The sequence below is a fragment of the Asterias amurensis genome, chromosome 6, assembly GCF_032118995.1.
Source record: "Asterias amurensis chromosome 6, ASM3211899v1".
NCBI lineage: Eukaryota > Metazoa > Echinodermata > Asteroidea > Forcipulatida > Asteriidae > Asterias > Asterias amurensis.
Genome location: NC_092653.1, coordinates 9,407,495 through 9,419,803, shown reverse-complemented (window position 1 = coordinate 9,419,803; position 12,309 = coordinate 9,407,495). Strand labels below are relative to the sequence as shown.

The 12,309-nt window shown below is 42.5% G+C and overlaps 1 protein-coding gene across 2 annotated transcripts in view; it reads left to right on the top strand.

The window, feature by feature from the left end:
* Positions 1–12,309, top strand: part of LOC139939068 (probable E3 ubiquitin-protein ligase HECTD4) — a 70,385-nt gene that overhangs the window by 41,099 nt on the left and 16,977 nt on the right. For both annotated transcript variants that reach the window (XM_071934785.1, XM_071934784.1), the window contains exons 45-52: positions 3,729–3,984; positions 4,847–5,116; positions 5,528–5,793; positions 6,343–6,503; positions 7,259–7,475; positions 8,230–8,418; positions 9,643–9,773; positions 10,274–12,297. In XM_071934785.1, the coding sequence (XP_071790886.1) occupies positions 3,729–3,984; positions 4,847–5,116; positions 5,528–5,793; positions 6,343–6,503; positions 7,259–7,475; positions 8,230–8,418; positions 9,643–9,773; positions 10,274–12,297 (3,514 nt within the window). The remainder of the gene's footprint in view (positions 1–3,728; positions 3,985–4,846; positions 5,117–5,527; positions 5,794–6,342; positions 6,504–7,258; positions 7,476–8,229; positions 8,419–9,642; positions 9,774–10,273; positions 12,298–12,309) is intronic.

The window sequence follows — 12,309 nt, the reverse complement described above, 5'->3', positions numbered from 1 at the left end:
AGTAATCACATGTTTTCATCAGCGTAGGGACTTCAATCATTATCTCTGAATCACTAATTGAAGAAGAAAGCAAACTAATTCAAGGATTCATTGGTGTCGACAGGTGATATTTAAAAATTGAAATATAAAAAAATGCAGTCCAGGGGGCCAATTTCACAAGGCAATCAAATTCATCGCAAGATCATTTGTAAGTCTTACAATAGTGATTTGTATTGATTTTGCAGTTAAAGGCACTGGACACTATTGGTAATTGTCAAAGACCAGTATTCTCGCTTGGTGTATCTCAACATATGCATAAACTAACAAACCCTGTTAAAATTTTAACTCAATTGATCGTCAAAGTTGAAAGAGAATAATGGAAGAAAATACCCCTTGTCGCATAAGTTGTTTGCGTTCAGATGCTTGAATTTGAGACCTCAGCTGAGGTCTCAAATTCAGTTCAAATATTTTAGTGAGAAATTACTTCTTTCTCAAAAACTACTGTACATCAGAGGGAGCCGTTTCTCACAATGTTTTATACTATCAACAGCTCCACATTTCTCGTTACCGAGTAAGTTTTTATGCTAACAATTATTTTGAGTAATTACCAATAGTGTTCAGTGCCTTTAAGATAAATCTTAGCTCTGTGTGGAATCGGCCCCAGAGCTGCAATACAGAGGAGACATTTAGTGAAATTTGATTGTGTGGAGATGCTGCGATGGGAAATTCTGGCAATGCTTGTTGATGTTCTTAAAATAGGAAATTTGAATACATGGAGACCTGGTATTCAGCACACTCTGGAAGAGTGTTTAAATGTATCATGAAACCTTGTTTAAAAACACGATATCAGAACTAAAGCTTGCTGATCAATGAGTTTGATCGACTTACACAGTCTGGCGCTGATGGAAAGACAGTTTTATCAGTTGGAGACACTGGTGCGCAGGACACTTTGGAAGAGGCTTGTTATTGTATGAGCATTGGACATTTCAAAAGCCTACAAAACCTGTTAATGTATGAAAACTGGATACTTCAAAAGCCTACAAACCTGACAGAGTATGAATATTGGATACTTCAAAACCTACAAACCAGAACCAGAACTTGCTGATTACGGAGTTTGACGAAAGCACACATAGTTCAGCACGGAGGGAAAGAAATTCTGTTGTGTGGACACTCTGCTACATGGCACACTCTGGAAGAGACTTGTAGATACATTCATGCAGATGAAGACAGGAAACTTCAAAACCTACAAACCAGACCCAAACCTTGCTGGTTGCTGATTACTTGTTTGATTATCGCACACACAGTTTGAAACTACACGTGGAAGTTTATTTTAACTTATGTGCAACTCAAAAACAAGAAACTAAGTTGCAAGTTTATACTTGTTCATTATGAAAACATACATAGATAATAGACTTCAAATCTTGAATATGGCGATAGAACCACCAAATAAAATCCTTCTGTAAATGAATACAGCGAAGAAGATTATTAGTTTTTATGTTCATTCATTGGCGCTATATACTCTCTACGTATATATACCTGCCATACTTTATACTTTTGTTTCCACTTGGAGCAATGGGGCTGTCTAGTGTCTCAAATAATACATCAGAACCAAAGGATAATTCTGGTGCCACAGCTGCTATTTTGTATGTGCACATTGGTTTGAGTTCTCTTGGACTGCTCGGCAACGCATTTGTCTGTCTGGTCATGCTTCGGTACCATAACATTTTCAACTCTACGACCAATAAGCTCATCATCCATCAGTCCATTGTGGATTTCCTGGCATCTCTAGTGTTTCTTCTGAGACATTGTCTTTTTGTGAGGCCACCAGCAATTTTGCCAGATAACTATCTGGGCTCGATCTACTGTAAACTCTGGTGGTCAGAATGGCCTCAGTATAGTATGCTCTTAACGTCAACCAATAACCTGGTGGCAATCTCCTTAGAGCGTTACTTTGCAACCTGCCATCCTGTGAGACATCTTAATATGTTCTCAAGTCGTCGGCTGAGACTGATCATAACAGCTACTTGGTTTATTGGTTGGTCACTCGCCGCTCAACTACCATTTGCTCTGTATCAGCTCAACGGCACTTGTGCTGTTCACATACCTAACCTTGCTGCCAATGTGGTTTTGGGGGCAGTCGATGTTCTCTTAACTTTTATTCTTCCACTGGTTTTGATTTTATCTGCGTACATCAAAATCATCATGAAGCTCTGCAGGCGTTCGAAGCTTGGTGGTGGTAATGCACTTTCCAAAGCCAACAAAAACGTCACTAAGACTCTGCTCGTTGTAGCTGCATTCTTCACCCTCTGTTGGGTACCAGTTGAGATCGACTACTTTCTGTACAATATTGGCATAGCTAAACTACATGTGTCTGAGACCCAGACTGCTGAGACTAGTTATATGTACCAGGCGTTTAGCGCCATGTTGGTGGTGAATCTGTGGGTCAATCCGATCATCTACTGCTTCACTTACGAACGCTTTCAGAAACAAGTCAGGAAGATGGTGTGTGGTGAGAAACGTGTAGGTACCACTGACCACGGTGCCGTTGATCAACCGAAAAGACGGAACCTAACTGCACAACACTCTGCACAGTGTATTACTGCAGTATCAGTTATCGGCCAACCAACTCTTGGAATGGTGGAAAGAAAATAGCATTGAACAATCTAGAAATTGTAGATGTTTTACTTTTCTTATCATTCTTACAACTGCACCCTGTCTAGCATAGTCGTTCCTTATCACATCAGTGCAAAGACGTTGTATCTCGATGTTGCATAAAAGTTGCATCGAAATGCTCTGTGCACAAAAAAACAGTGTATTACGGCGCTTACTTGTTTTGTGTGTACATCAGGGGCTACTTTAAGCGACTGAGAAACAACTGAATTTACAGTGCATAATACACATGGGTATAAAAGTTTGAATCTCGGTCATGACCCTTGTGTCCTTGAGCAAGACACTTCACTATAATTGCTTCTCTTCACCCATGGGTATAAATGGGTACCTTCAAAGGTAGAGGTTGATGACTTTGAAAAAGTCTTCAGAGCGCCACAGCATCCCGGGCTGTATACTTCCCAGGGAGCTGAGAAAGTTTACACGAATGTTATTGGCCCAATAACCAGGGCACTAATTTAAAGTGCATTAAAAGGGTTATTGTTAAATGCGCTATATAAGAACTAGTTGTTGTTATTATATAACTGCAGTCAGCAGCTATTGACAATACATGAACAAAAGCGATTACAAATAACATGGAGTTGAGTTTGAAACAAAAAAAAGCCAATCCATCAGCCAGCCTAGTTAAATGGAACAAGCCAAAGAACTGAGGATTTGTATTGCACTTCAAAGAAAGCTTCAAACAAACTAACTCTGACATGTGAAGAAGCATCCAACTGCATTACGTTACGCAGCATTCAAACATTTGGACACAGTTCTCGGATTTGGGAAGAACTACCGACGGAACTCTCCTCTGTAAATGGCACATCATGGAAAGAAATACTGACCTCGGACATAACACTAGGGAAGTAATTTACAAGGGAACGGAACACTCTGCAGGGTTTGAAAATCAAACCAAAAATTCTATCATAATATGGTAGGTCTTACTAACCCACTTCTGCTGCACGGTCTAAGGTTTATCACTTATTCTGGCTCTAAACCCAGCATACATTTAATTGTTATTGTACATTTACCACAACAAAATTTTGTTTTCATTGACTCATAAGTTTTATTGAAAAACATTATTTCTTGTCTTGATGCAGAACACGCGTGTTCGTGCCAACTTCGGTGCGCGTCCCTTCTGCCACGCGGAAGGTCGTCAGCACCACGACGCCGCTGTCGAAGCCATCGACCCGAAGGAAGAGATTGCAGCCAACTTCAGCATCCTGCCGTTCCACACGTTGGAAGAAGCCACCAATGAGGGCGCGAGTATTGAAGTACCTCAGATGGAGGCTGTTGGTGACTCGTCACCGGCTGGGCCACCTTGTCGACAAGTTTCATCTCTCAGACCATCCACAGGTATGTGGTTCACAAATATTGAAAACATACACTGCTTTAGATCTTAAAAATAGAAAACTGTTTGTCTTGGTGTTTTTAAGGCATTTGGTGTGAATAATCTTTTTTTAATCAGCTTTTTGGGTCTATCCTTGGCTTTTAGCTAGTTTCAATGTTATGTATTTTTTCTGTATGCTTGATTTTAATGACGTATAAAATAATGTGAAATAAATAGCTCAACTTTCATCGGTATCAGAGCTGTTTACTGAGAGATGAACACCTGTCTGTCAGCCCCAAGGGTATGTGGCAACGTGCCCCTGGTGGCAGTTGATTTGAGTCGATAGCCCAAATCAGTTAAGTGTAGCCCCCCCCCCCCCCACCTTGAAGTGGCCGTCCGGCTGACCATTCGGTTAAGTGGTCTCTCATAAATAAAATATGGATACTCGGTACTTTCCAGAGGTCTGCAGGCATGCAACTCTTCCGCGTTTCCGCGAAATTCCGCGTTGTTTTGGGTTTGTTTTTTTACATGCTAACAATGCACCTAAGAGCATAATAAACCTCAACATTTTCTAGGGTACCATTGTGGGTATCATGTCCCGTGGCATTTCGGCCGCCTAGCTCTGCACTTGCGTTGTGCCTTTGAAAATTTTCCTCTTTTTTTTTTCAACGGGCTGTTGCATGCCTGGGTCTGTAAGAAAATAATAATACTCGGGAGGGTTTTGAACCCATGACCTTTGCAATTCTAGAGCAGTGTTTTACCAACTAGACCAAGATTCCCTGGTAGCTAGTGGCAATTAGAATCCTATAATTAAGCAGCAGGTACCACAACGATTTAAAAGATGTTGAATTTGCACCGAGGATAAAAAGTATTTTTTTAATCTTTCAGATTATGACACGGATGAATCGGTCAACTACAAGCTCCGACAGAGTTACAATAACTTCACCACGATGGGGGCAGACGTCCGGATCTTGAGCGGCTCCCAAGACGAGACCAAAGACGATGAGGAGGACGGGGACCAAGAGACCCAGGAGGACTTCCACGCCCTCCTGGTCAAGGCCTGGGAGAGCAAAGTGTTCCCCGTCATTAGGAGGCGGTTCAGGAACGAGGCGGAGAGGCGGTCAGGGTTGGAGCAGATCAAGGGAGCTCTGCAGCTGGGTAAGTTGAAGCTTTTCCAGTGTTTTGCACAGGCAGGATATTTTTTATTTAGTCCGATTCCGATACAAATGCTTCATTGAGACTGTCCAATTTTGTTGAACTACCATGCCTGCTTTTAGATCCATACTTTAACCATGACAATAATTTACAATATTGTGAGTGATCTTTCTTATCGCAATTAAAGACTTGTCTTATTTTAACTGCCTGTGTGTTGTTTTCTTCAATCAATGCCAAAATAACTACATAATAATTCTAATGAAATTTGTTTTTAGACACACAAAACAAAACATTTTTATAAAAGGTGTGCAACCCTATTTTCATGATTTTGTTTTGTTTATTTTTGATTTTTTTTTGGGGGGGGGGGTATATTTTTTTTGTTTTTATGTATTTGATTTTTCTGTTTTCCTCCAGGTATGACCGACATCGCCAGGCAAACCGTGGAGTTTCTGTACGAGGAGAACGGGGGTATGCCCCGTGATCTCCACCTTCCCACCATCGAGGACATCAAAACCGAAGCAGCGAAATTCACCATCGATAAGGTCCGCAAGGGAACAACAGTTGTCATCCACCAGCCAGATACGACGGGGTCGGCTGGGAGCACCGTGGTACCCAAGTTTGCTGTACGTGCCATGCTGAAGACATTTGGACTGACTGGGATGGTGTTGGATATCGACTCGGTAAGTGGGACTATGTTAATGGAATATGGACTGTTACAGAGGGCATTAGCAATGGCTTTTGACCAGTACAATGAATAAAGTCCTTAATGTGCAGTCTGAAGTTTTTCAGTACATCATGTTTTTGTATAAGGTGGATAACATTCTGCTGACTGCTGAATTTTACTCTGGTTTTCCTCTTACACCTGTGTGTGATAAACACTGGATACCTCAGTGCTTTCCATGTCCAAAAAATGCCACAGGTTATCCAGGAGGGATTCCCAAGACATCTTTTTTCTAGAGTCCAAAACATTTTATTGACCCCTTGCACCAACATCGCACCCGCTACTGTCTATCCACACAGTCGCTATTTCAGGAGTCAAAATGCATGTCAAATTTATGTTAAGCATGTGTGTGAATGCCGCACACCTGAGATGTACACTACAGTTTATAACACATGGGCACAGAACTATATTATTGTGATGATGACGTCAAGAGAATTTTGTCAGGACTTGTATACATAAAAATTGCGTAATTTATTAATATTGCTTTTTAAACTGTACCCACCAACAGAGACAGGAATTAGTGCAAGTTGAAACCTACCTACGCAGTGAAGGGGTCCTGGTACGCTACTGGTACCCATTGGATATGCTGGAGAGACCACACGCAGGGTACCGGCGGGGTGCGCTGACGGGACTCGGGGCGTTGGATATAACAAACATCAATATTCACAGGTAAAGCATTTTGAATGGTTTGACGTTCTGTATCAATGTGCCTATTAGCCTGTTTTAGGTATGGAGGATGCTATAGTATTGCACTGTTTGGTTTGAGTGTCTACAGAAAAAATTTACCCAAATAATAATATATATATATAATATTATCGAAGTCTTATACAGCACACGTATCTACCAACAAGGTACTCAAGGCGCTTGGTATTTATATTTATTATACAGAAAGAGAGGTTTGGAAAGTTATGAATTATGAGACCCAATTATGTAGCACCTTATAATGGTTTACAAGGTGCTACGGCGCATTGAGCAGCCACAGACAGGAACACCGGGGTGAATCCCTTCTCTTTTTGTTAAGTGCACAGGGCTCTTTTACATGCGATATACAACACATGGGACCAACGGCTTTACGTCCAATCCAAACCTGTTAGTGTCCATCCATACCTCAAAATGGCTTATAGCTACCCTCAAGTTGAATCGATTGCAATAATTTCATCAGATACAAGGAATAATGTTTTTGATTATTTTTATTTTGTATGTTAAAAACTGTGTGAATAGTGTAATATTTGTGTCTCTATAGTATTTTCTTCGGCTGGTTACATCTGTGGAAGCTATTTCTAGCGTCATTGTTCAACTGAACGACCATCAGAGGCTCCCGAGTTGGTGTCGGCTGAAGATGTCTTCTCACACTATTTATACTTTCAAATTGCACCCTATGTTCAATTTTAGACTATAAGTAATTTGTTTTTATTTGCCAACAGGGAGCTGCTTCACGCGGAAGCCACGTCAGCACGCATGTCCTGCCGTACAGCCCTGATGGAATTCCTAGGTCACTGCCAGAGTCCAGAGGTTATTGAGGTCATCCCGTGCTCTTTGACCTCGGGTCAAGCTTCGGCCAATCCTGAGCAGGATATCTCTCATTTGCAGCTTCTGTCCAATCAGCTTTTAGAATCTCCTCAACCCGATGGCGCCTTACAGGTAGGATTTGTTTTTATGTCTTCATGCTCTTCATTTTTTGTTTGATTTCTTTGACAGTAAAAATAATATACAAATGTTGGAAAGATTTTAGATTTGTTTATAACTTGCTTTATGAAGTAATAAACCACAAGAAAAACTGAATGGTTACATTTTAAATTAATTTTGGGTTGGGCAAATGGGATTTGAGTCTGCAAACTTCAGTTTAACCTGCCGGTGCTCTACTAACCAAGCTATATAGCCCTTTCGGTTGGGCTCTCCTACTTTTGTATTAATCTTTGATCAGGGTGCCAGTCAGAACCCATTCAACCATGTGGATGATATTAAATGGTCACACAGTAGGAGGGTTGACTGTGTGCTGTCTAAATACAGTCATTACAGCGGATGATATTGAATGGTCAGACAGTAGTAGGGTTACCTCTGTACTGTATAGTTTCAGTCACTACAGTAGACAATATAATGGTCAGACAGTAGGAGGGTTGACTGTGTGCTGTCTAAATACAGTCATTACAGCGGATGATATTGAATGGTCAGACAGTAGTAGGGTTACCTCTGTACTGTATAGTTTCAGTCACTACAGTAGACAATATAATGGTCAGACAGTAGGAGGGTTGACTATGTGCTGTCTAAATACAGTCACTACATGATAACAATTTGTGGTCTTGCACAGTGCATCTATCACTCAAAACCACAGTGGGTTATAATAAATGGTCACATAGTAGGAGGGTTCATATAAACATTTCTTTTATTTCCATAGGCTTCCTCGTTGCTCACTGCTCAGTGGCTTCACCAGTGTCTAGCAAGCAACACTCGCTGCCTGGCCGATATCTTCTACCAAGACACGCAAACCTTGAGGAGGGAGCTGTTTATCGCCATGGCAACCGCTGCGCACATGGGCGAGGGCAGGCTGCTGGAGCTGACCAATCAGCTGTGTGGAGTACTTCAGGTAGTGGAGTTTGTGTTTACATTGGAGAGAGTTTACCTCGTTTGTTGTTTCGAGAAAAAGCAAGCCCCCAGTTGTCGATAGGTTTAAGATGGAAGAGACTTTTGCACGTAATGTCAAACAAAATAAGTGCCCATAGTACTAGCCTGCAATCATTAGAATCAATTTATTATGACAGACTGTGTTAAAGGCAATGGACACTACTGGTAATTACTCAAAATAATTATTAGCATAAAACCTTACTTGGTAACAAGTAATGGGGAGGTTGGTAGTATAAAACATTGTGAGAAAAGGCTCCCTCTAAAGTGGAGTACTTTTCGAGAAAGAAGTAATTTTGCACGAATTTGATTTCGAGACCTCAGATTTAGAATTTAAGGTCTCGAAATCAAGCATCTGAAAGCACACAACTTTGTGTGATAAGGGTTGTTTTTCTTTCATTATTATCTCGCAACTTGGATGACCAAATCTTCACAAGTTTATTATTTTATGCATATGTTGAGATACAGCAAGTGAGAAGACTGGTCTTTGACAATTACCTACAGTGTCCAGTGTCTTTAATACGGAAGAGACTTTTAAGTGTCCATAGTACTAGCCTGCAATCATTGGAATCAATTTATTATGACAGACTGTGTTAACACACTAGATCTATTATGCATGACGAGTTTCACCAAGCAGGAGGTTATTTCCAATTTCTTTCTTCTAACCGTCATCTTAAGCAGTTTAAAGGTAGTAAGAGGTTTACTGATAAATTGGATCTAGTTTTTGGGGTTTTTTTTTCTACTATTGTAAGTAGAACTTTGGGTTTATTGGGGCTTAAAGGAACATTACAGAATTGGTTTTTGCTAACAAAACATTTGCTGGTAGTGTAAGCACTTAGTGTAAACCACCATATACGTAAACGGATAAACCTGTAAAAGTTTGAGATCGATCGGCCATCTGGGTCATGAGAGAATAGTGAAAAGCAGGTTACAAATTTTGCATTGCATCGATGCCAAAACAAAAATGAATAAAACGCTCACTGAGCGATAAACTCCAAACGCGAAGTTAGATTGTTTATTTCTCACCAAGTATGACATTTTAGACAGAAATATTTCAAGGGATGTTTTCAACTATCATCATCATTAGACTGTGTAAGTTTTATGTAAATCTGTGATCTTCATGATTTTTGTTTCTTACCAATTCTGTAACGTTCCTTTAAATGGCTTTTGGTTTTGATCTTAATTTCAGAATGCACCGCATCATTTCCCCTGTGAGGTCACCACAGTAATGGAGTCCAAGTTGAACACGGATCTCCTGTTCCCTGGTGCTTCTGCAGTCATCGTCAGCTGCCAGCAAGATCCAAAGACTGCCAGGAAAGAGTAAGAATCCTTAGTAGTTTTGTAAATTAGTTTTGGCAATTCCCAGGCGGCTGCGTAAGGTAGTTGTAACTTATAGGCACTGTACTTGTTTGGTAATTACTCTAAATATATATTGGCATAAAAACTCACTTGGTAATGAGCAATGGAGAGCTATTGATAGTATAACACATTGTGAGAAACGACTCCCTCTGAAGTAACTTAGTTTTTGAGAAAGAGGTAATTTCTCACAAAAATGTTAAAAGACTTCTGGTGCAGCCTTTTATTTCTACCTGAAAGCACACAAATTTGTACAACCAGTTTGTTTTTTCTTTCATCATTTTCTTGCAACTTCGATGACCAATTGCGCCCAAATGTTCACAGGCTTGTTATTTTAAGCATATGTTGGGGTTCACCAAATGAGAATACTGGTCTTTGACAAATACCAAACGTGTCCAGTGCCTAGTTATACAATTAATATATAATTTTTGTTGTTTTGATTTGTTTGTTTTTACACTAAACAGGGCCTCACTGTACCAGGCACCATGGGCAAGGGTTTTCTGCTACGGCATCGGCCATCGAGTCAAGAAAACCGGACAGACTGCCCTGCTTGAGGTTGTCAGCTACCCCGCAGATGCTGCCATCAACAGCTCTGCAGGCCTCTCTGCCCCTCCAAGCCACAACATCGACCCCTTCCCAACGGTGGTACTTCCGTGCAATCGCGTCCACGTCAGATTTGGTGTGTCGCCGGTGCCCGGTTGCATGGTGTCTCTGCACGGGCTGCCTTCGGAGTTCCCTCTCGCCATGGCTTTCATCGAGACCCTGATGGGATGTGAACACCAGATCGGAAGCCAGAAGATCGAAGGCATGGAGGAGATTGTTATCGACAGGGTCAAGGAGATCCCGCCTGAGCGGCAGGAGATTCTGAAGGAGAAGCCTGTTCAGATACCACCTCGGGTCACCGCCAGGGCGGTAGAGCTCCTGGCACATTACCTCATGATGGCAAAAGTGCCGTCCCTGATCAAGGAGTACCTGTTCCACATGCTGGCACAACTGTTGAGAATGCTCTACAAGAGAGAGTTTTCTGGCGATAGTGTTGTTGCAGCTGCTTCGACAGCTCTCCCGTTTGCTGTTTTCACTCAGCTGCGGCAACTCAGAGTAGAACTGAGGAAGCTCTTTGAGCATGAATCCATGTCAGGGACTCTCACTTCTATCACGCCAGGCCGCCAATCAAAGTACTTCCAGTCCTTGATGGAGCTGTGTCTCGCTCTTGCCGAGGTGACCTCCCCACCAGGATCAGGAGGTCAACTCGTACCGTCGCCACACTCTACCCTCTCAGTGCAACTCAGCCCCCAGGCAGCCGCCAAGCGGAAAAAGGTTAAAATCAGGAGAACAGGTGCTTCAGTCAAGCGCAGCCCTCGCCCGAGTGAGAGTGATAGCGGGGAGACGTCAGCATCAGGGAGTTCCAAGCCAGAAGAGATGCTGTGGTTCCACAGAACCTTGACTGTCTCTCTCATCCTGCGATTCCTCATAGATGGCGATTCAAAGGGGTCGACAGTCATCCGTGATGCCATTCTAGATGCACACCAGACTAACTCTGCTCCGTCCACTCACACACGCCTGCTGGTGATCACAGGTATTCCTATGACTCTGGAGGAACCAGCCGTTCGTAGAGCCATTGAGAGAGCATGCAGGTCTCACGGTGGACTCTACAAACAGGAACTATGGATTCCTGTTCAGGAGATAAGACCTCTAGAAGGCCCTGAGGAGTCTGATGTGACCACAAAACCACCAGTTAACTTGCCTGGTTCACTCCATGGAGCCTCTGTTGAGACCCCAGGACCTTCTCCTTCAACTGACCCTAACATGGACCCAACTCAAAGCCTGGCCAGCCAACCGCAGCAAAGTCCTGAACAACATGAAGGTCTTCTTACACCCCCTCCTGAAAGTGAAATCACCTCTGAACAAACAGCACATACAGCAGACACTGATCAGCCAGAGGAAGCCAAGAGGCGCGTTAAGGGGTGTGCTGTCCTGGAGGTACGTTGCAAAGCCAAAATGGACAGCATAGAAAATGCCCTACTCACCAGCAAGGAGGTGACCGAAGCTATGCAAGTGGAGAGTGCCGCCATCTTGGATGTCTCCCCCGAGGATTTCCTCACCATTTCTGTCATCAGTTCCAGTTTGCAAACAGAACTCACCGACAACAGTGAATTCTTGGAGTATCTCAAGTACAAACTCTTCATTGAGAAATCCCCAACGATCTTGAAAACTCTGGCCGTGCAATCCTTGGAGCAGATCTTCTACAGTTGCCTGGCGGCAGAGCAGGGGTTCAAGCTCCTCTCAGAGCTGGACGAGAAAGAAACGGAGACCGTCGAGGTGACCCTGTCCAAGGAGCAGATGCTGAGTCTGGCACCTGGGAACCTCCTTGTGCCATTCTTTGGGGAGGTGAAGGGTTCCAAGCATACCACTCAGGAGGAAGTGTGTCTAGTTTTGGAGAAGTATGGCGTGAACAGATTAAGCAGTAGTCGACCAAAGAAACCAAGCAGTGAGTCTTAAG